We start from the raw sequence: 25627 nt of genomic DNA on the forward strand, positions 1-25627 counted from the left end.
TCTCCTCTGCTCTTTGATGCTTGGAAAAAACAGTCTTTCTAAACTCTTTATCTGTCCTTGCCTCTTGCTCACTAATAATATAGGTGTGCCTTGCACAGCAAAATCTCAAGTTTTAATTGTACACACACACACACACACACATCCTTCCCTCCATGTATGCCCGTTATTTGCTGACCATCGTCACTGTTGTTTATCCTGGCTGTCTTTAAGAGACATAAATCACTGTGGGCTCCTCTTTATTATTATGTTGGCTCTGATAATATCTGTGAAATGAGAAGTCTAAATGCTAGTTGTGTTTATAACAAATACCTTCTGAAGTATGCAACTGTTAAACTTAGTTCAGTGAACACTCTGAAGTGATTGAGAACATCCCGCCACGCTTTAGAAAACACTGACCTTACGGTACTACCTAATTTTTTGCAGCCTGTGCCCAGGGTTCTGACTCAGTCGCTCAGAACTCCATTCAGTGAGCAGATGGGCCTGCCCTGTCACTGCTCCTAAGGATTCCTCCCTTTTCAGTTGAGTTCAAAGGTTCCCATCTCAAGCTTGTGGATTAGGTGCATCTCGGTGCTGTGTTAGGATGTTCTTCCAAAGCTGTGACACATCTCTTAATGGCTGATTTCCTTGTATTAACTATAGCCACATTCTTATTCACAAGTACAAAGAAATCTGTTCAGTACGTACATGGTAAATAGAGTTTTCTTCTGATAAACATCCAGAAAACCTTTAGAAATAGACACAATGAGTCATAGCAGAGACTACTTGTAGTTGGTTGGTTTTTGTTTGTTTTCTTAATCATAAATGCCTGGCCTTAACGTCTTACCAGCCTTTCTAAAGTTAAATTATTCCAGCTACCTATTGCCTTGGGGCTTTTTTCTTCTCTTATGTATATCTTGCTTTTGCTCTTACTCTGTGTCTGACTTGGGTAGCTGGGTGAGTGGCCCCTAGCATCGTCCTCTGCTTGCTCTCTTGTTCCTCCTTTCTTCTCGTTTCTCCTATTTATTCTCTCTGCCTGCCGGACCCGCCCACGTAGTCTTTCTCCTACCTTGCTATTGGCCATTCAGTTCTTTATTAGGCCATCAGGTGTTTTAGACAGGCAAAGTAACACAGCTTCACAGAATTAAACAAATGAAACATAGAAGAATAGGACACATCTTTGCATCATTAAAACAAATGTTCCACAGCATTAACAAAAGTAACACACCTTAAAGTCTGGTGGGCATTTCCACATGTCCATTGCCATGCTTAGGATCTGGTCTTGGAAATCTTTTGCCTGGATTTCAGATGTAGCTGTGGCAACAAAGCCTTGTTTTGACTTGTTCCCATCTTCTCTGGTCTTTGATACTTAACAAAAAAGCCTCTCTAAACTCCAGATTTGTCCCTGCGTTCAGGTAAAATTTGAACAAGTTTGCATTTCTTAGGGGAAGATAGATTTTTTTGTTTTTTAATTGAAAATAGATTTTTTTATGCAATGCATTCTGATAGCCATTTCCCATTCCCCAACTTCCCCCAGATCCTCCCTACTTTCCCACTCATCCAAATCTACACCCTTTCTTTTTCTCTCTCATTAGAATACAAACAGGTGTCTAAAATAATAATAATGATAATAAATAAGATAAGGTAAAATAAAAACAAACAAACCAGAATAAGTCAAAATAAACAGAAAAAAGAGCCAAAGAAGAAGTAGAAGAAACACATACATTTGTACACACAGAAAACACATTAAATACAAAATCAGAAACCATAATCATAATATATAAGCAAAATATCTATGAGGTAAAAATAAAATATGCCCAGGCAAAGCATTATGAGACAAAAAAAGGCCTCCAAAAATATCAATGAGTTCATTTTGTGTTGGTATCTACTGTTGGCCATGAGGCCTGCCCTTGAGTGGGGTTTGTGTACCCAGTGAGATTCCATTGGGAAAAAAACTAAGATTTCCTGGCTGGCGTTTATCAGCTTCTGAGTCAGAGATGGGGGCTTGTGTCTGCTTCTCTTTTCAGGACTGGGACCACATCTGGTGCAGACCTGTGCAGACCCTGTGCATGCTGCCTCAGTCTTTATGAGTTCATACATTTCTTGGTCCTGCTGTGTTTAGAGCTCTTTCTCCCTCAGTGTCCTCCATCCCCTCTGGCTCTTCCCATCTCCTCTTCCCCAGAGTTCCCTGAGCTCTGAAGGGAGGGATTTGATGGAAACATCCCATTTAGGACTGAGTGCTCCAAGTTTGTTTTCTGACTCTCTTCACATTGTCCAGTTGTAGGTTTCAGTATTTGTTGCCATCTACCACAGGAGGAAGTTACCGTGATGATGGCTGAACAAGACACGGATCTATGAGTATAGCCAAATGTCATTGGGAGGCATTGTATTGCTGCATCCCTTTAGTAAAACAGTATTTTGGCTTTACCCTAGGTTCCTGCCCTGTTCAGTCTCAGGTTCTTGGCTACCTGGGAAGTGTTAGGCATGAGTTTCAGCTCATGAAGTGGGCCTTAAATCCAATCAGATATTGGTTGGTTACACCAACAAGTTCTGTGACTTTATTGCACCAGTAAATCTTTCAGGCAGGCCACCAATGTAGATCACAGGGTTTTTAGCTGGTTTGCTGTTTACTTTTGTCCTCTGGCAGAATGCAGAGTACCTTCCAATTACCGTGAACATTAGTCAGTTGGGGAGAGTGAAGGCTCTAGGTAGGCATCAGCTTAACTTCTTCAGGTTCAGTGCTTTCCTTAGTGATAGGAGCTCACCAGCAGTTGTGGAGAACCACCAACACTTTGAAATTGTCCTAATTTTTTTTTGTGGGGGTGGGGGTTTCATGAGACCTCTTTGACTAACAACTCAATTAAATGTAACCCATTTCCAGTACTGGAAGTTTTATGTCTAGTTGGGTCTTTGTCTCCCCCATTATTTGGTGACTCAAAATTAGACGTCTTTAATATATGTATATATTTTAAGAAGCTTCTACTGTATTAGGTTTTCAAATGGCCCATAGTTTTAACTGACCCTCCCTGTAGATCCTTACTTACCCCCCTCTTTCTTCCCTCTCCCTGTTTATTCCTCCTGTTCCAGGATCCCCTAATCCATCAATAACTATTCTGTTTCCCCCTTCTAGAGAGATTCTTCCCTACACCCTCGTCCTTTACTCTATCTTGATTGATGAGGAAGATGCTGTAGGCATGTTTTCCAACCTTCTGTATATGTATGTGTTATATATTGAACACATCCTGCTATTGCCAACCCTTGTCCTTCCAAATCCTATGTCTGTGTCCCTAGGCAGTTTTGCTTTTATCTATGTCATACAGCATGTGATTTTATGTACTGATATAAAATCTAGGACCCATAAATGAGTGAAAAATAGGATATTTGTCTTTCTGTGGTTGGCTTAATTCAGTTCATATTTTTTTAATCTCCAGTTGCATCTGTTTTTCTCCAAATGATATAACTTTGGCTTTCTTTATAACTAAAAATTTACTATTGTGTGTCTATACCACCTTTTCCTTACCCATTGCTCTCTTGTTGGAAACCTAGGTGACTCCATAATGTAGCTATTGTAAATAGTGGTGCTATTAATGCTGATATGCAAGAGTCTCTGTGATACGGTAGCTTGCAATCCAAGGTAAAGCAACCCTGGCCCAATTGAGTCATATGGCAGATCTATTATTAGTTGTTGGGTTTTGTTGTTGTTTGTTTAGGAAACCCTATAGTGTCTTTCATAGTCGATGGACAATTTATATTGTGATTCCCAATTTTTTCTTTTTTTGATGTCCCACCATCTGACACTCTAAATAAAGACCTGACCTTTTATTATTGCAGTCCTGTCCCCAGTAGTGACACCTCTGTCATAAGTCACCCAAAGCCTGACCACAGTATTCTTTTTTCTCTTTGTCATAAGCAGTTTGACCTTATTACAGCAGCAGCATACCCGTCTGCCTCGTCTCTGAACATGCTCCCTGCAGTAGGAAACCTTTTCTCTTTCCTCTTGTAATGAACTCCGCTGCCTCCCTCAAAACCCAGGTCAACTGTAGTACCTGGGAAGCCTTTCCAGACCCCAGCCCTAGATATTTTTCCAGAAGACTTGCTTACCTCTGTTATTGCTCTTAATAAAGATGGGTGAATGGATAGATGGATAAATGGATGGATGGATGGATGGATAGATAGATAGATAGATAGATAGATAGATAGATAGATAGATAGATAGATAGATAGATAAATGGATGGGTAGGTGGATGGATGGATGGATGGATGGATGGGTGGATGGATGATGGACGCACGGACAGATAGATCAGCCTGTTTGAGAAATGAACACAGGACTTACATGTGAACCAGTAGCACATTTGAGAGTGTGATACCAAACAAGGAGCTTAAGCAGCTACACACAGCTTGAATTAATCCTAAAATCTTCAGGAAGATGCTAGAAGAGTTTTATAGAGACAGGTGAAGTGAATGGCTTTGTATTTTATAGTTGCTCCCTTTCTCTGCCCTTTCTTCTCGGCCTTATTCCAGCACCAGATTGACTTCCCCTTAAAGATGGACTTTTTCCAGGACCCAATACATGACTATAAATGGAGGCTTTTTCCCACCCAGTCCTGGGGCCCTTTTAAAATAATCACTCAGAGGCTTACTACTAATTACAAATTGTTTGGCCTATTAGCTCGGGCTTATTATGAACTATCTCTTACAACTAAACCCATTTCTATTAGTCTATATTTTACCACAAGGCTTGTGGCTTGCTACCTCACATCTTGCTTCCCTGGCAGCTGCTGCTGGCATCTCCCTAACTCCAGCTTCTTCTCCCTGTGTCTCTCCTTTGATTTTCTGTCTGGCTAGTGACCAAATGAACTTCTTTATTACAATGGTAATAAAACATATTCACAGCACATGACCTAGTTTTTCTGCTCACTTGTTACACGCATTACAATACCCCACTTCAGGAACAGTTGGCAGCTACAGTGGCTATAATTACCGGTAATGGTGCTGGCTCTGAGCAAAGCCCTGGATAGTGTCCCGGGGCTGCTGATTCATCAGGGACCAGACCACAGGTGAATCACTACGTAAGTCTCAAGCCTCAACAGGCTTTCTAAGGTCAACGCTATAAGGCTTAAGATACTGTTGTCATTTTGCGCCGTTGGTGTTATGAAAACAGTGTGAAAAGGAGCATCACTTTTAACCCTTCGCCTCCTTTCAGAAGGTGTGTAAAGCAGACGTGATTTACCAATACCATATACTACTAAGAAGCGGAAAGATCAGAACAGGTGATTTCAGGGATGAAGAGGGGTATGCTAGTCTAAACGATACACCCTTGAAAAAAAATGAAGGAGAAGAAACTTTCAGGGAGAAAACATAGACCTACTCCTCCTCTTGCTTTTCTTCTTCTTCTTCTTCTTCTTCTTCTTCTTCTTCTTCTTCTTTCTCTTCTCCTCCTCCTCCTCCTCCTCCTCCTCCTCCTCGTCCTCCTTCTTCTAGAAATGCATGCAGGTATAAGGCTCAGCATGAGGGACACAAAGGGATAGAGAAGGTGGGAGAGTAGGGGGACAGAATAGGGAAACGTGGCAAGCAAGAGAGTGGTAAGGGGCAGAGAGGAGGCTGACAATAGGTAAAAGAGGAATTGTGGAGCGCGAGATCACTCTGGGAAGTTGAAGGAAAACTCTTATTCATGAAATGGAGAGTCTTCCATTTAAAGAGGGTGTCCGTAGGAGAGGCTGAGAGCTTGAGATGTGGAGAGAGGTCTAACTGCACTGCGAGGAGTAGGAAAGGATCTATGTGTGATCATAGGATGCTCGAGTAAGCAGCAAGCCCAAATAGCAGCTTCCCTGGGAGAGAAATCAGAAAAGGTGGCTTGGGTGAGAGACTGGGACAGGCACACAGGGTCAAAACACAGGCGAGGGTGACCAGATTGGCTTAGGATTGTGTGAGTCCAGAAGAGACCAATAACTGGGGGAAACTGACGCAGAGAGGGGTCCTGAAGGCAGAAGATGAATGAGTCTGGTCAGAAGGAAGCAATGGACAAGGTGATCCAGAGGAACAGGTGGGGAATCTGAGGACCTGAGTTTTATTTCTTGAAGTCTGTTGAGTCCTGGAAGCTAACAACTAGGAAAACCCCATTAGGTACAAAGAACAAGTCCAAGGCTTCTACTAAGTAAACTGAAGGTAACTGTAATTTAGTCATATCCTCTCCCTGGCCCCCAAACAGGTCACATACTATAAACAAAGGGAAGGGAATTAAACACAAAGACTGGGACGAGGCATGGAATTGGACACTTAATCCTTCTATTTTGTCTTCAAAGACCTTTGAACATAAGTAAGTAAATTGATTCTAAGTCAATTTTAAATTTTTCTCTTGTGGAGCAGATTATTTAAAATCTTCATTCCCATACTTTTCCCTCACTTGGCTTGAATGATGTCTCTGACTACATGAGAAAATGAGGGTGTATTAGTATTATGTAGGAAGCTCATGTTGAAAGAAGTAAGGGTGTGCTCACAGCCAGGATGTCTGAAAGAAAAGTCCTGTGCATTTCCTGTCAGAATGCACCTTCACGGTTTGTCATCTTATGTTTCTGCTGGCTTCCCAGGCAAGGGACAACTTTTATAGCTATTAAGACAGTGCCCCCTGACATGCCACTTTCCTGAGTTCAGAGCACACACCAATTGTTGAGGCTTGCTCCTGAATTATTGTGCTGTGTGCCTACCAAGGGCAAATTTAGAAACAGAACTAGAAACTGGGAAGTGGGGGCCCTGAGAGCCACCAGGGATATTGCTGGTATTTACATAAACTTTGCTTAAAACCCCAAGCCAGGGAAGTAATTGTGATGTATGACCTTTGGCTATGGAAACAGAAATAGACCTATCTACAGAATTCTTGTAAAGGCAGTCAGCCTGAGCTGGCTGGACCTTGTCTAGGAAAGGGGTATTCTGGCACAGAATTCCATTGCTGGTGTCTTCCGATTTCCTTATCTTTATATTGGTCAATCTTTGACCTGCAGGGCCACTGTGCAGCTTTTCCTTATAGGAAGTCTTGTCTTTCCTAAGTATTGGTTAACAGCCAGAGCTCACTCAGGGCCTGAGGCTGGGCCTGGCTTCTCTTGACCTACCACCGACTGCTTCACACTATGCCTCTCTGAACGCAGGCAAACCCAGAACTTGTACTGACCATTCACTGAACGTTTGGCAATCCTAGAAGAGGCTTGATATAGATTTTTTTCTTTAAGCCTCTTTGCCTGAGCATTCCAGATTGCTGACCTGGCTGAGAGTACTTTAGAAAGAATGGGACTGGTAGACAAGAATACTCCAAAAGTGAGAGCCCTGCTGTCAAACTTAAGGCACAGGGCAGACTGTGGTGTCTATTAGCACAGCAAAGCACCTGCCTGGCCTCTAGAGTCATTCAGTACATATGCCTCCTCCTAGCGTGTCTCTCCTTGCCCCCTGCTCCAAACCCATCCATCCCAGGGGCTGCGCTCACCTTCATCCAGCATTTCAGTCCTAACTAAACCTAACATTTCAGCCCTATCTAAACCTAACATTTCAGCTATGCAGCTCCTCTCTTGGCTCATTCTTGGCCTCTTTGCCCTAACACCCCATCCCCATCTCTCTCCCCTCCTGGCCTGGTTCAGTCTGGACTCTTCCAAATGCCTTGGCTGTACTCTGCTTCATATCGATAAAATCCTTCTCCTCAACGATGCCCTGGAGAGGTCATGTCCTCATTTTCATTCCCCCACCTCCATTTGTTAAAGCTCCCAAGAGACATGCATGCAAATATACATCTGGTCCCTTTCCCAGCCTGGTCAGTGGCAGGAAGCCTTTTCTGCATTTCAGCATCAGCATCATGATGTGATCAAATTTGTCTCCTTAAATAACCAGGCTAAGACTGGAGCAGTCCCCCAGGCCCCTGCGGATATCTCACCCCAGGAAGATGAGAGAGAGAAAAGCATGCTGTCATTTTCTTTGCGCTTACCTCTGTTATGACCATCAGAACATATCAGAGAAGATCCAGTACACTGAACTTCAAACGAAACTGGCTTCCCTTAAGAGGTGTTCTGACCCTTAGCCTTCCACCTAAATTCAGCTTCCCAGTGAGTTGTGGGAATGTTGTTTCCATCAAGCAGATAAGGTTCTGTTTATGTTCTCACCGTAAAACACTAAGTCAGCCTTATCTTACCTGCCATTAAAAGAACCACTGAGACAGTTACCCTGGGCGTGTTGATGTCTTTGTTATCAGAAGCGGAAGTGGCTAGAAGTTGTTAAGATTGGTTCTTTCCCTAAATCTGTACCAACTTGCACTTTTAGAATTTGTGCGTCTTATGACATCTCAAAAGGAATGCAGAACTCAGTCCGAAGCTGTTACTCATCTTGGTTTCCTTGCAGTTTCCAGCACAGTCTCAGCTTCCATCAGAATGGATGCTGCTTCGATAGGTGTCACCCTGTACGATGGCTTCCCTATGAGAGTGAAGTGCTTTGTTGTTCAAAAAAAAAAAAAATCCAATCAAAATGTCAATGTCATCAGCCAGGAAAAAGACTTGAAAGTAGTTCAGAAATGAAGTGGACCAAGCAGAACATTTCAGTGTGAGTGATACAGAAAGAGCCTCCGGTGGTGCCTCCGGAGACACAGTTCTGGGTATGATACTGATGGCTGACTTCAGAGTCCTCCTCCAGTCTACATAAGTATAACTGGCGGAATTCAGTACCCAATCCCAGCCAGAGCTATTACTCCAGAAAACTGCGGTCACTGACACAGTCGCTGGGCGCTCAGGAAGCTATCACAGATGCAGTGCCTTCCAGACAGTACCCACCGGAGCACATTAAAGCTTATCAGCCTTTTGTAATGGAGGAGTACACTCTGGGGCAACTGGCAACTCAGTCAGGGAGTGCTAAGGGCGGTGAGTGTGACTCTGAGAAGAGCACTTGTCAAGAGAGCTCTTAAAACATGATACATGCAGAAGAAATGAATAAAACCATCCCCTTTATGTGTGAGGCACATCGGGAATTTCTCATGACTTGCTCTCTTCAATGTGTTTTGATATTGAAATTCTACACGTGCATTCCTGATCCCAGAGTTTGATTCCTAGCACTAGAAGTCTGTGGAAGTGAGGAGACGTGTTAGAAATTAGTTACAGGGCTGAGCTTTGAGTGAGGTAACTGGTGGTGGAAATGAAGCAGGACCTTGTTCTGGGTGAGACATCCTCAGGAAACAAAGCATTTCCATGATTAGGCACCTGAGGAAATCTCACCCAGAAACAAGGAAAGACTGGACACAAGTGACGTTACTAGGAGAAGCAGTATGTGTTCAGGGTAGTACAGCTGCGTGTATGGCCACTTTGACTACACCCTGTTTTTATCACAGCAGCAGAGTAGTGGTCTTTGTTCAGAGTATCCTCATCTGATTGATGTTCTCGGGAAACATCAGGGCCTGGCTGTGAGTGACAAGCCAGCTGCAGCAACTCTGAAGTTTGGCAGATACCAGGTATTGAAGTCACTTTTCTCTATTTACACGGAAGCCAACCACGAGCAATCAGCAAGCCTTTTGTGCTGCCCATATTTGATTTTTCCCCATAATATGAACATGCACTGTACAACATATGATTCTTTTATAAAAGTTAGAGCGAAGTATATTTGGTCTTCCACTATGGCTCTGCTCCACATAAATTTATGATGAACTACATTTTTAAAGAAAGCCCGGAGAATTGTATACTTATCAAACTTCTCTGGAGTACTGATTAATTTCATGTTTTCTCAATTAACATCTAATAGAGAGATGTAGGGGACAAAAGTAATATAATCCCTTTACAGAGCAATGTAGTTTTCTAAAATTATATTTGTATGATTATAATGGCATGAGATTGTTTCTTTGATAGTGCAATTCAAGCCTGCAACACCATTTCCCTGGACACATCTGAACTTGTCTTTTTCTGGAGGCAAAAGTGTTGAGCTTGCTTAGTAATTACATGGCAGACAATTCAACCCCAGTTCTGGGAATATAAACAGCAGTTTTGTCTGTACGTGTGAAATAGCACTCATCCAGAGGGGATTGCTCATAGCATGATTTGTGACAGCATATCTGGGAACACCTCACGTGTCCAACTCTATAAAAGATGTGGGTCCACCTAGTAAAGTACTGGGCAGGTAGCTATAAAAGAAAGAATGAGGAAGCTGTTGGTATACTGACAAGGGAAGATATGACAAAGAATAAGGAAAAGAAAAAGAAAAATATATACTCATAATAATTACCTTTATTTGTGAGATTGATTGGGAATTTTTTCTTTTGTTGAAATTAGTTTTTGTCCCTCACATAATATATCCTGACTACAGTGTCTCCTTCTTCTACTCCTCCCTGTTCATCCCCACCTCCTCTCTGCCCTCTCTGTTGCCCATGAGAAGAAAAAAACCAGGCTTCTAAAGGATTATTATAATATAATATAAAAGAAAAAACAAAGCTAATATATCGGAATAGGACAAAACAGGCAGAAGGAAAAGGTACAGAAAAGAAGGAAATAGACTCAGAAATCCACTCATTTCAAGGATCCCATAAAAACACAAATGTGGAAGCCATATTATATACATAATATATACCTGCAGGCTAAAGAAAGAGAATGTTTGTATGTATGTATTATGCATGTATGTAATGTATCTATCTATCTATCCACTTCTACAGGGTTCCCTAAGCCCTAAGGGTAGGGATTTGATGGAGACAACCTATTTAGGGATGCATGTTCCAAGGTCTCTCATTCTCTGGATAATGTCCTGTCTGTATGTCTCTCAATTTTTTTTTCCTTTTGCTGCAGGAGAAATTGTCTCTGATGATGGCTAAGTAAGGCACTGATCTTTGAATATAGCAGACTGTCATTAGGAGTCATTTTGTTCTGTTTTTGTTGTTTCATTTTACTTAAAACAGTAGTATTTGGTTTTACCCTAGGTCACTGGCTATGTAGTCTCATGTTCTTGGTCACCCAAGCAGTGTCAGGTATGGGTTCCTCCTTGTGGAGTGTGACTTCAGGCAAATCAGATGTTGATTGGTTGCCCCAATTGCGCTGGCATATCTTGCAAGCGAGATACCATTGTAAATCTAAGGATTTGTGGAAAGGATGATGTTTCACCTTTCTTCTTTGGTAGCTTGCTCTTTTGGTACCTTCCTGTACCAAAGATACTAGCACACAGGAGTAAAAGTTCTGTATGGTATCAACTTGACTTCTTCATGTTCAATGAATCGTGTAGGTGTTGTGTGCAGCAATGGGGCTTTACTGTCAGTTTGTAGAAAACATCCTTTACTCTTAACAACAGTCTGGGTTGTGTGGGAGTTTCCATGGGACTCCTTTGACCAATAACTCAATTAGATGTAACCAAATCCTAGTACTGGAAGCTTCGCTTGGTGACAGGAGATGTTTTGTTATGTGGTGATTTCATTTGGATCACCTGCATATTTGTATATATTTTATAAGGCTTCTTCTGTATTAGGTTTCCATACTACTCCTTAAATGGCCCTTAATTTTAGCTGTCTTTCCCTATATTCTCTCCTCATCCCCTTTCTCTCTCCTCCTCTCCACTTGATTATCCTGTTTTAGTCTCCCACCATCTATCCATAACTATCTGTTCTATTTCCCTTTCCAAAGAAAACTCTGTCCTCCTCTTCCTCATTCCTTACTCCATACCTAACCTTTGTGGTGCTATGGATTGTTAACTTAGTTATTATTAACTTAGCAGCTAATATCCACTTATAAGTGAATACATACCATATTTGCCATATATGTCTTTATGGATCAGGGTTACCTTAGTCGGGATTTTTTTTTTCTAGTTCCATCCATTTACCTGTAAATTTCATGATGTCATTTTTTAATGTCTGAGTAGTATTCCGTTGCGTAAATATCACACTTTCCTTTTTCTTTCATTTTTCCTTTCTTTCTTCCTTCCCTCTCTCCATCCCTCCCTCCCTCCATTCTTTCTTCTCCTTCCTCTTTCTCTTCTTCTTCTTCTTCTTCTTCTTCGTCTTCGTCTTCATCTCCGTCTCCGTCTCCGTCTCCGTCTCCGTCTCTGTTTCCGTCTCCGTCTCCGTCTCCTTCTCCTTCTTCTTCTTTTGTTTGTTTTTTGAAACAGGGTTCTTCCGAGTGTCCCTGATTGTCCTGGAACTCACTCTGTAGACTAGACTGGCCTTGAGCTCACAGAGATCCACCTGTCTCTGCCTCCCAAGTGCTGTGTTTAAAGGTGTGTGTCACCACATCCCATTCATCTCTTGGGAGACACCTAAGTTGTTTCTGGTTTCTCATTATTATGAATACAACAGCAAAGATTGTCTTTAAGCAATTGCCTCTGGTAGTATGAAGCATCCATTGGGTATATGCCCAAGAGTTAATCTAGTTGGATATTGAGGTAGATCAATTCCCATCTTCCTAAGGAACCACCACACTGACTTCCATCATGGCTGTACGTATACAGGCCTACCAGAAATAGATGAGTATTCCTCTCACTCCACATCTTTGCCAGATCACCTACTCTGCCTCCCTTTCCTCTCTGGCCCCTCCTTCATTGGATCACACAAATCTTCCCCTCCAAATTTCCTCCCACTCATCTCACCATCCCAGTCATCATCTCTAGCACATGTTCCCTTGGAGCCAGCTGGCCACTCCAGCCAGAGAAGCAACTGGGCTAACTGCAGATCTTTCCCTTCTCTCCTCTCCTTCAAATCTGTTCCCCCTAGTCTCATCCCCAGCCTTGTACTAGGTCACCTGTTGCAGCCTCTCCTCCTTCCCTTCTTCATCTCTAGTGGGTCACATTGATCTTCTCTTCCACACTTCCTTCCCCAAGCTCATGATTTTATCCAAACTTCCAACTTCAGCACCAGCCAAACCTACCAGAGAAGCAAGCAGACCAGTAAAGCAAGCAGGTAAATATTAAATCTTCACGGTTCCTTCTTTTCTTATATCTAGTTCCCCAGTCTCATTCCACTCTGGAGGAGACTACCTGTTGTAGCCTGTCCTCACTCTCTGCCCCCGTTCCCAAGGGACTAAGTGGTTCCTGGTGGAACATTCTACTTTCCTGCCTTCTATGGACCTCTTAACCACCCTGTTTGAGCCCATTCATATTCTTAAGTGTTAACCGCCAATAGCTAGAAATGTGTTTTACTAAGAACCACCAATGACTATATCTAGCATCATCCCAAAAGAATTTTCTACCGGGCAACACACAGACATCACACTCTCCTAGGAACCAGACAGGGCAATAGAAACAAAGGAATGGATATCCACCTAACAAAGACAAGACCAAATATCGGCATCTAGAATTACATTCTTCCTAAACCCAAGTGCCTAGATGCCTGCATAAAAACAAAATCATGAATGACCAGGACAATCTCTTTCCACTAGAGCCCAACAGCCCTATCCCAGTGGCCCTGAAAATTGCAGCACAAGACAAAGACCTTAAAATAGCCTGTACTTAATGGAGGTCCTCAAAGAGGAAATGAATAAATCCCTTAAAGGAATGTATGGAAACAAAACACAAGTAGTGGAAGTAAATGAATGCATCAGTTCAAGACATAAAGGTGGAAAGAGAATCAGTAAGAAAAACCAAAACTGTGGGAAATCTAGAAATGAAAAATTTAAACAGGAACCTCAGAGGCAAGTCTCAACAGAATACAAGAAAAGGAAGAGAGAATCTCAGGCATTGAAGACAGGATAGAAGAAATGGTTACCCCAGAAAAGGAAAATATTGAATCTAAAAATATTTCCGGTATAAAACATTCAGGAAGCCTGAAACACTATGAAAAGGCCAAATAGAAGAATACTGGTAATAGAAGAAGAAACCTGAATCAAAAGCACAGAAAATAATTTCAACAAAATCATAGAAGAAAATTTTCCAACCTAAAAAACAAGATACCACTCAAGATACAAGGAACATAAAGAATGCCAAATAGACTGGACCAGAAAAGAATTTCCCCTTGGCACATAATAATCAAAACATATTCAACGTACAGAATAAAAAAAGAATATTAAAAACTACAAGGAAAAAGGATCAAGTAACATAGAAAGGCAGACCTATTAGAATAACATCTGACTTCCCAATGAAAACCAGAAGGGCCTGGACAGATGTTCTTCAGACTCTAAGAGACCACAGATGCCAGTCCAAGCTACTACACTCAGCAAAACTTTCAGTTACAATAGATAGAGAAAGTAGGATATTCCATGATAAAGCCAAATTTAAGCAATATCCATATATAAATCCAGCCCAACAGAAAGCACTAGAACGAAAAATTCCAACCTAAAGAGGTTAAACACACCCAAGAAAACACAAGGAATAAATAACCCCAGGCCAAAAGAGGAAAATGTGTGCACATGCATTCTCTCTCTCTCTCTCTCTCTCTCTCTCTCTCTCTCACACACACACACACACACACACACACACACACACACACACACACACACACACACACACCAGCAGCAGCAGCAAAATAAAAGGAATCAAGAAACACTACTCTGATGTCTCCCAACATTGATGGTTTCAATTTGCCAGTAAAACAGACAAAGGTTCATGGGTGAGGGAAAGATTCCCCCATCTTGCTGTCTAAGGTAGCTGAGGTAGCTGCTGCCCTCCCACACACTCCCCCCACCATGGTCAGCAGAGTGAGAGAATTAGCCCTTCCCGCAACAGCTGCAGCACACAGGAGAGCTGACTGTATAACCCTCTTGGGCATCACACTAGAACTGACCCTGTTGGGGGAAGCAGGCAGGTAAGCCAGGCCTGAGGGCATGAGAGTGAGAGAGCTAATCTCCCTCCATAGTCTCCATGCAGCAGTTGGGAGAGAGGGGGTCTGCACCTCACCTAGGCAAAAGAACAGAGCTGACCCTGGTGGTGTGGATGAGCTAAATTTGAGGACCCGAGAGCAGAACTGGCCCTGTTCCTTGCCATAGGCTGCTTTGGGTGAGCTAGCTGAGGCCGTGCTGGAGAGCTCACCCAGGTAGTGGCCATGAGGGAAAGCTGGCGACCAACCCAGCTGTCATCTAGGTCCAGGGCCAGGTCTATGAGTTAACCTAGTACACCCGACATCCACTGCATCAATGAATGTTGGAGCACGTGAAGGGTACAAATGTACATATCCAAAACTGCAGGATCTCCATGACACAGGACAATAGGATTCCAGAGGAGCCCCAGTGATAGCCCACTATCGATAATGTAGCAGAAGCCAAAGGCCTCGAGCCACACCAAGGGCTCATAGCAATGAGTACTTACAAGCAAAGATGAACAGACTAAAGGGTAAACTGTGAGTCAACAGGCCACACTACAGCTATCACAACGAGACTCTTCCTTTATTTCCTTTTTTTTTTTTGTTTTGCCTTTTTTTTGTTTATTTATCTTGGTTTGGTTTTGGTTTTTCTTTTAAATTTTGTTTCGTTTTGGGGAAGATTGTAAGGGCAGAGGATGAAGGTGAGAGAATGGGGAGATAAGTGGGATTGGGATGCATGTTGTGAAATCCACAAAGAATCAATAAAAATAAAATAAAATAAAAAATAATCAATAAAAGTTAAAAGAAATTTTTAAAAAGGCACAGACTAATAGAATAGATGTGAAAACAGGATCCATCCTTCTACTGAATCGAAGAAACACACCTTAACATCAAGGATAGACATCACCTCCAGGTAGAAGGATGGAAAAAGATTTTCCAAACAAATGGACCTAAGAAGCAAGTTGTTATAGCCATTTTAATATCTGACAAAATAGACTTTAAATCAAAGTTATTCAGAAGAAATAGGGAAGGACACTACATGCTTATCAAAGGAAAAATCAACCAAAAGGACATTACAACATCTATGCATGAAGCACCAGGGCACCTAAGTTTGTAAAAGAAAACACTACTCCAGTTTAAATCATGTACTAACCCTTACACTGATAGTGGGAGACTTAAATATCCCACTCTTGCCAATACGCAGGTCATCTAAAGAAAACCAAGTAGAAAAGTACTAGAGCTAGCTGATGTTATAAACCAAGTAGACCTAATGTGTTTATAGAACATTTCACCCGAACTCAAAAGAAACAAAGAATGAAGCAAAGAGTTGGTTCTTAGAGAAAATCAATAATATTGACAAACTTCTAGCCAAAGTAAGGAAAAGGTGGGAGAGAGAATATCCAAATCAACAATATTCCTGGTAAAAAGGGAGGCACAGCAACAGACACTGAGGAAATCCAGATAATCATAAGGGCATACTTTTAAAAAAATGTACTCCACCAAATTGGAAAATCGAAAAGAAATGGATAATTATCTCAATGCCACCTACCAAAGTTGACTTAATCAAGATCAGATAATCAATTTAAACAGACTTATAACCAGTACTGAAATAGAAGTGGTCATGAAAATTCTACCAACCAAAAATATTTAGGGCCAGATGGTTTTAATGCCAATGTCTACCAGACTATCAATGAAGAGCTAATCCCATTTTTTTCCCATACAATAGAAACAGAGGAAACATTTGTTGAATTCTCTTTGTGAGACCACAGTTATCCTGATACCCAAGCCACAACAAAGAGAATTTTAGACTAATTTCCCTTATGAACATAGACACAAAAATTCTCAATAAAATACTACAAAACCAAATCCTAGAACACTTTAAGAAGATCATCTACCATAATCAAGTAGGCTTCATCTCATAGATGCAATGGTTCAACATACATAAATGGATAAATGTAGTCTACCATATTAAAAAAAATGGAAAGTCAAAAACCACATGATCATCTCATTAGATGCAGAAAAAGCCTTTCATAAAACCCAACACTCTCTTATGTAAAAAAATGTCCTGAAGAGATTAGGGATTGAGGGACATACCTCTGCATAATAAAAGCAAGCCCATAGCCGATATCCAAACATTTCCACTAAAATCAGGAACAAGAAAAGGTGTCCACTCCCTCCATAACTATTCAATATAGATCTTGCAGTCTTGGCTAGATCAATAAGACAACTGAAGACATGAAGAGGATGGAAATAGGAGAGAAAAAAGTCATATCTTTATTTGTAGAGGATATGATAGTATACATAACTAAACCTAAAGATTCCACCAGCAAACTTCTAAAGCTCACAAACAGTTTCAGAAAAGTAGCTAGTTACAGAATTAACTCACAAAGATCAACTACTGGGACTTCCTGTAATCAGAGGACTAAGGGACCGAGATAGAAATCCGGAAAACAACAGCCTCAAACAAAATAAATGTATTGGGGTAACTCTAACTAAACAAGGGAAAGACCTGTATTATAAAACTTTCTGGCTTTGGAGAATGAAATTCAAGAGGGTAACAGAATTAAAATGAAGACCCGAACATAAATTCACATGAATATGGATACTTGATTTTGAGAAAGTAAAAGACTGTACCTTCAGTAAATGGTGCTGGTCAAATTGGATGGCCACATGGAGAAGAATGCAAAGAGGGCTTTATCTATAACCCCCGCCACCACCACTTCACAAAACAACTCCAAATGGATTGAAGACCTCAACATAAAGCCAGATGCACTCAAACTGATAGAAGAGAAAGTGGGCTCATTGACAAGGAAAAGACTTTCTGAACAAAACACTGTTACTCAAGGCACTAATCAACAATTAATAAATAGGACCTCAGGAAACTGAAAGTCTTCTGTGCATCAAAGGACACTGTCAGTTGGGCAATGTGCCAGCCAACAGCATGGAAAAAGGGTGTTTTGTTTTTACCAACTACACATTCGATAGAGGAGTAATATCCAAAATATGTAAAGAACTCAAAGCACTAGGTTTCATGAAAACAGCCCAATTTAAAAATGGAGAATAGATCTAAACAATTCTCAGCAGAAGAATCTTAAATGACTGAGAAACACTTAAAAAATAAAATCCGGGTGGTGGCGGCACACACTTTTAATATATACTTAAATCTTGGTATGTTAGCACTACCTGTAATTTCAGCCCTCAAGAGGCAGAGGCAGGTGAATCTCTGTGAATTCAGGGTGATTTCCAGGATAGCCAGGACTATGCAGAGAAAGCCTGTTTCAACATCTTTAGTAATCAGGGAAATGCAAATTAAAAGTACTTAGAGATTTCATCTTACACTTATCAAATGATTGGGAAATTTCTTATCATTTTAAATGGCTCTTTTTGTTTTTTATTTAGTTTTTATTTTTATTTTTAGACCAGTTCTTATCATGTTGCTCTGACTGGTTTGAAACTTGCTATGTAGAACAGGCTGGCCTAAAGCTCACAGAGAGCCACCTGCCTCTCCTTCTCAAGCCTGGGATTAAGAACAGTGACACTATAGCAAGCTTTAAGTATATATTTTTATAATTAAATACCAAAAAAATTACCACCTATCCCAAAATTAAGATAAAAATATATGATAGGTAGTATCTTTGTCTTAACCATTCATTTCCTTGGTAGTAAGTATTTCAAGCGGTGGCTTTGTAATTTTTCAAAGAACTCTTTTGTATTTCTTTAAAAGGAACAAAATAAATGGAATTTATATCATGTATGCATGGATTTTTTGTTTGTTTTTTTTAAGATGGGGCTTCTCTGTGAACCCACTCTGTAGACCAGGCTGGCCCCTAACTCACAGAGATCCGTCTCTGCCTCCAGAGTGCTGGGATTAAAGGCATGCACCACCACTGCCCAGGAATATTTTTTCTTAAAAGATTGACTTAGGTTTTACTCTGACTGGCATGACTGAAAACTGGGGGCAGGCCAGAAGGCTGTAGACCCAGGAAAGAGTTGATGTACAAACAAGTCTAAGGCAATCTAGTAGTAGAATTCCTTCTTCCTTGGGGACCTCACCCTTGCCTTCTTAAAAACTTCAACTGATTGGGCAAGGCCCATTCACATTCTAGAGTGATCGTCTTTCATGAAGTTGAATGATTTAAACAATAACCACATCTTTTAGAGAATTGCTTTCATAGCAAATGGAGGATAGTGTTTGACCCAAACCTGAATGTTGTGACAAAGTCAAACAATAGCATAACCACTGCACCCTTGAACAAGAGAATATATCAATATCCATATTTATTTTTAATTGCAGTATTGACATTGCAGAATACCCAGGCACAGACATATATACTTCATAGCCTTGTCTTGTGACATTGTATTTTTGAAGAAGAATTCTGAAAGAAATACATTTTTAAACTGTATAAAAACTGGGGCTGGAGAGATGGCTCAGTAATTAAGAGCACTTGGATGCTCTTGAAGGAAACCCAGGTTTAGTTGTCAGCTTCCACATGACCACTAACAACTGTCTGTAACAACAGTATCAGAGGATCCAATGCTCTTCTGGCTTCCATGGACAGTACACACATCTGCTACATAGACGTATAAATGTACAGGCAAAATACCCATACACGTAAATAAGAATAAATAAATGTAAATGTGTTTTATTTATGTGTGTACACATACATATACACTGACAATATTGGTTTTAGGAGAAAGACACAATTGCTATGCGAAGGGACATAGCGGCTTACAAACACAGTTGATGGTGGTTGGTATTTACATTACATAAAGCAGTAGTTCTTAACTTGGGGGTCGAATGACCCTTTCACAGGACTCGCCTAAGATCCTTAGAAAACGTAGATATTTACATTGTGGTTCATAACAGTATCTAAATTAGTTATGAAGTAGCAACGAAAATAATTTTATGGTTGGGGGTCATCACAACATCAGGAACTATATTAAAGGGCCACAGCATTAGGAAGATTGAGAACCACTGACATAAAGGCTGCCAAACACTGAAAAGAAAAAAAAAATTCATATCACAAATCACAAATAACCAACCCATGAAAAGAATGACTCCCACCAGAAAGAAAACACTCAAACATGTTCAACCTCAAGGAAATGCCCACTGAGTAGGATGAAGTTTAAATATTTCAATCTCACTTAAAATTTAAAAAGTTATTTATTTATGTTGTGTGTCAACAGGGGGCGCATACACCTTGGGAACAGGTGGGTGTCAGTGTGCAGGGTCCCTGAGGAAGATTTGTTCCCTTCTTTTATTATGTGGGTCCTGGGGATTGAGCTCAGTTTATCAAGTTTGGTGGCAGGCTCCTTTCCTACTGAGCCATCTATGTAGCTCACATAAACTCATTTTTAAAAAAGGATAAAGTTGTGAGAAACTTAGAAACCAAAATGCCTGTGTCAGCCTTTCAAAATCAGCTTGGCAGGATCCATCTGGAGCTGTAAAAGCCTGCCCTTGGACTTAGTCATCCCTTCCTGGGCTCTAATCTTGAGAAAATAACTTGAAAGATAGTACAAGATATAGACTGTGCAATTTTCCTAACATTACTTATATAATGAAAGAAATCCCTGAGCTAACATCCTGACAATGTAGAGGTGTGGGTTAGATATGACTCATTAATTATTATTCAGTGTAGTTATTAAAGATGTATACAAAGAGTAGTAATGTGGTAAACAGGTTATTAAGTAATGTTATATATAACACAGTTATGTCTTGGCTCCCATTACAAATGAAACTTTATGTTACCCAAGTAAACACGTGGGCAAGAGCAGATAAGGAGGTGGGAATCTAAAACAGTTTGATCAGAACAAAGGTGGGGATTTTATTTGTTTTTCTCTTATCATCTTGTGAAAGTATTTTTAATACAATCAAAGCTTCTTTAAGAAGTAATGATAAATTGACATTCTTCCAGTCGCTTCAAACTGGAATTGTTTTATAATTATAAGAGATTTTAAGCACCATGTGGTCATCCTCCCTGTTGCCCCATGCCCAGCTATAGTGAATGTCAATAAAGAACTTGGTGTTTGTGACTGGTCCATGCAGGGTGGCTACTGCAGGTTGTGGCATTGGCAGCGCCATCCCCCGCCCCCATCCTCTGCTGAGCAGCTAGACATTTCTTTGTTGATCATAGCCTGAGATAAGCTTCAGAAATTTCTGTCCTAAATAGAAAGAGGAAGCAAGGGACATGTGCCACAAATGATAGGTCTCCTTCCAGTGTTGTTCCTGATAACTGCTTGTTGTAGTTGTCAGAAGCGTTTTATAAAAATTGTATATAATGTACCTTGCACTAAAGGAAGGCTCCTTGAACTATAGTTTGTCCCTGTTCCCAGCTAAAGCCTCAGGTCAACAGGTTTTTGGTTTTTTTTTTTTTTTCTGTCGGTGAGTGTGTAGCCCATAAGTGAAAGTTGGTGAAGAAGAAACATTTAGTGTAACGTTGCATTGGGGTTTTCCATTTTCTGTCCGTCTCTTGATCTTTCTTTCAGATTGAGACAGTTTCAATAGTGGTTAGTGCCTGCGGGCTTTTGCTTTGTTTGTGGGTTCTTGTTTTCTGATTTTGGAAGCCACTCGCAAAGATAGCCTTGACAGTGGGGAATTTCCTACTTAGTGAAACAATTGGCCAAGCAGGAAAAGGCTGTTGCAGGTACTCGAGGCGCTCTTGATGTCTGCCAGGAACGTGGACTTGGTGTTAACATGTATCACGAACATGTTTTCCAGGGTGGATCACTTGTACACCTTCTTTGTTCAATGGTCTCCCGATGTCTATGGGAAAGACGCCAAGGAGCAAGGCTTTGTGGTGGTCGAGAAAGAAGAACTGAACATGATCGACAATTTCTTCAGTGAGCCGACCACCAAGAGCTGGGAGGTAAACACCTGGGTAGGAAATAGGCTGTCATGACGCCTAAAATGCCAACCACGGACAAAATGGTCTTGTGTTCAGATTCCAAAAACCATGAATAGCAGACACTATTCTTATTCTTTATTTTTTCTAACCATTTAAAATACATTTTTGAAACTTTGTCTCCTGTGTCATTAAAAAAATGGATGATAAGCTTGATTTGATTGGCAGTTATAGTTTCCCAACCCTGAGTTCCCTTTATCCAATTAGACCATCATGTATCAAGTATATCTTGTGGGGCGCAGCATGGTAGTATAAAGATGGATAAGATAGGTCTCTGTTTGTAATAAGCTTTCAGAACTGAGATGGCAGATGAGGGAACAAAGAGAAATATGTCTGTTGCTCTTTCCTCCTTTATGCCTGTTTTTTGATATATGGATCTCTCTGAGGTCTGGTCCTTTGACTCCATCCTATTCTGTACTTATCTGGGACCCTTCAAAGCGTTTCTATCCTTCTATATTAGGGAGATGGTGAATGACTTCAGGGACATCCCCACTATCAGTTATCGGAGCACATGCGTTGCTTAGTGGTTGTTCCATCTTTCATACCCATCTAGACTGTTGCATTCCTGGAAGGTGTATCCTCACACTTGCTCTGATCCTAGCTGGTCAAGCATTGGCACAGAAAACCAAAAGAAGGCAGAGTGCCACATACCTGGTGTCCTGCTTCTCCACAGGCAAAGACCGAAGGGTCACTTGAGTTCCAGAGTTTGAGCTCAACCTAAGCAGCGTATCTAGGGCTCATCTCAAAAGACAAAACAGAGCAAAAGCCTCAAATCTAGGAGAATGGTACCAAGAAAGCTGGATGATACTGAGTTCATCTGGGTCCTCCCCGACTCATAACTGGAACTTTTTCCCTTTTCTAACCTTTTGCCATTCTCCCTAAGCTTCCTTGCCCGTGTTAGCATCCATGCATCTCATAGCATGATCTGCCTTTCACATTATAAAGAAGAAGGAATTGGACAAATTTACTTTCTGATACTCCCTCTCCTGCATTTTCAATTATCAATTACATTCTTAGTTTCTGACTCAGGGGGAAAAGGCTCTTTTCCTCTCTAAGGCTGACTTCTGTTTTATCAGTCACAGCTGTCTCTCTTATGTGTCTTTAAAGGCTTTCTCCTTCCTGCCTGGTTCCTTATCTTTTACCAGATAGGATGTTTTCTTGTTTTTTTTTTTTGTTTTTTTTTTGGAAAAAAATAAAGGAAAAAATATCTCATGTCTTTTAATCTCACTGTGTGTGTGTGTTTATGAGTGTGTGAGAAACACCCCTGTCCCTCAACTTCATGGTTGTGAAAGAGAATTGTGGACTCCCATAAAAGTTTTTTAATCTTAATCATATCCAGAATACCTCATAATCCTCCAAAATTTTTGTTTCTGCTCCCATATTTATATCCTAGTGGTGTCCAAGCCACAAACCCACGTGTAATACTAGATCCTTCTCTTTGGACATCTTGACTAGACAGCTCATCTCCAATCAGAATCATGTTAACTCTGATTTTAAATGCTGCAGGGTCTTCCACCGCTCTCCTTAGCCAATCCCTTCTTATCCAGTCAAAAATTTCTGTAACTTGTTTGGCCTCTGGTCTCTACCCACCTCCTGCCTTTCCTCACCCTTATTCAAGATCTTCAAACATACTTTATGTCTTCATTTTATGAAAGCAATGTGTGCCTATTGTAAAACAAAACAAAACAAGCAAATAAAAAAACCTTGAAAAGTAGAGTACAGAAAGTTTAAAAAAACTAATAGTACTTGTCACTTTCATACATTTGTTTGAACTTTATTTTCTGTTTGGTTTGGGGGCTTTGTAGCTGTTGAGGTGATGAGTCCTCCTTTTCATTCAGTGTAAGTATTCTGTTCTATGTCGTTTGTATATGGCTTTTCCTACCTGGCGTAATGTAAGAATTGCTTTAAGTCTTTAAGACCCTCAGTTTCAATGGTTGCCTTTGTTTGTTTGTTTGCTTGTTTGTTTGTTTGTTTTAGATAGGTCTAGGCAGGCCTGGAGCTCACTCTGCTCAGCCTGGCCTCAACCTCAAGACCTTCTGCTTCAGGCTTTCAAGTGCTCTAATTACAGATACAATCCATGCATCCCCATCCTCCAACTAGTTCCTAGTGTTTTTATATCTGTTACAATTTATTTAAGTTTCCCACTTGAATCATTATGTTGTTTTGATCATTTCACAAGAATTACACAGGAATGAGAAAATATACCTTAACTAGTGAGATAGTTTCCTGGATGTGATATTATGAGCTATAAGAACAATAGATTTCTAATGCTCCCGAGTTTTATGTGTCACCAGTTTAACTTGCCAGCAGTGTGAGGGATTTCCCAGAGTGTCTCTCCCAGCAAAAAGGATTGTTAATAGTATTCCTTTTTCTTTTTTCTAAACATGCTTGCTAAATTGTAAAGTGTGTGATGTTATCCTGTAGTTTTCATTTAATTGACATTTATTCATTTAATTGACAATTGCTGAGCCAAAAATGAACATACTTATGTACAAGTTAGCCACTTGTGAGTTTCTTGCCTCTTCTCATTTTTATATCCTGTTTCCCTAGAGCAGTGGTTCTCAACCTTCCTGATGCTGCAACCTTTTAATACAGTTCCTCATTTGTGGTGATCCCCAACCATACAATTATTTCATTGATACTTCACAACTATAATTTTGGTACTGTTATGAATTGCAAATATCTGATCTGCAACCCCCACAGGTAGAGAACCACTGCTCTAGTGGAACCTTAACAGTTCTCTCTACCATTGAGTTCTTAGGATGAAAGAGAGTTTTTTTTCTCTGTTTCACAGATATTCCTTCATGTTCTATTTGTCTTTTAATTTTGTTTGTGGTTTTTATGTTTTCCTAGGTTTCCTTTTAATATAGAGGTAGTCCTGTAGCTGATTTTTAAGTTTATATGAAGTATATATGATAGGTAGTACTTTTAATAATAGTTTTTCTCATCACTTTTGAGTGATTTCTGAGATTTCCTTTTTCATATTAATAGGTCTTAAGTATGTGTTTGGATGTATTGTCTATCTTACTTAACATTTCAATACACAAGTACATCATACACTCTCAGGCTTAAAGCTCTCAGTACCATGTCCCTGTCCTTCCACCCCCATGGCCTATAGTAATTGTTAACCACATTGCCCATCACTAGAATAACGACTTGGGGATACCAGGTACTATTTTTTTTTCTCTCTCTCTCTTTTTCTCTGGGGGGAGGAGGGTGGCAATGGATGATGTAGGCTCACAAGTATGCGCTTGTGTGCATGCCCCTGTGCGTGTCCCTGTGCGTGCTTGAGGAGGTCGAAGGAGGATGCCATGTGTCATGTTCTCTTCTGTGTTCCTTGGCGACAGGGTCTCTGTCACTGAACGTTAGGCTGACTGAGCACTGCAGCCCTCCTGTTTCCACCCTCTAGAGTTGCAGTTGCAGGTCCTCTTTACAAGCCTTGGGCTCCGGATTCACATGTCGCTGTTTGCGACACACAGGAAGCACATTATACACAAAACCACATCTGCAGCCCTCTAGATTCTTAAAAGCTTGAATCCTCGACCTATACCTCTGTATCCTTTGTTTTAGTAAGCCTATAGGAAGAATGTTAGCACCAAAATAAATCAGAAAAACAGCTAGGTTTTAGAACTACTCTCTTACATGACAAGGTCCCTTCAAGACATTACAGTTCTGCACTTTTCCTGATCTTACCTCTCTCATCTCTTCTTCAGCTCTTGTTTGTTCTTCAGCCATCATGGACTTAGAGCCCATGCCTGTGCTCCTGCTGCACCCTGCACCTGGGATATCTCTCCACACCCCACCCTTCTCACAGATGGACCCACCCTCTCCCTTGGGAATCAGCCTTCTCAGGACATGCCAGGTGTCCCCAACCTCCTTTGAGCCTCAAGAGCTTTCAGCTTCTTTGTTGCATGTGATGGCATTTGTTTGTTTCCAGTTTCATCTTCTGTCACTCATCCGTAGACACTATGGACTGCTTTGTGTCCCTGTGCCTGGCAAAGCACCTGGCACTCCCCAAAACAAGGAAGCACCT

At 40.8% G+C, this 25627-nt stretch overlaps 1 protein-coding gene across 1 annotated transcript in view; it reads left to right on the forward strand.

The window, feature by feature from the left end:
• Positions 1-25627, forward strand: part of Ncoa7 (nuclear receptor coactivator 7) — a 149445-nt gene that overhangs the window by 110882 nt on the left and 12936 nt on the right. The window contains 1 exon segment of the mRNA XM_048425487.3: positions 21411-21558. Coding sequence (XP_048281444.3) covers positions 21411-21558 — 148 coding nt within the window.

The sequence above is a fragment of the Myodes glareolus genome, chromosome 1 (genome assembly GCF_982192425.1).
Source record: "Myodes glareolus chromosome 1, mMyoGla1.1, whole genome shotgun sequence".
In the NCBI taxonomy this organism is placed as follows: domain Eukaryota; kingdom Metazoa; phylum Chordata; class Mammalia; order Rodentia; family Cricetidae; genus Myodes; species Myodes glareolus.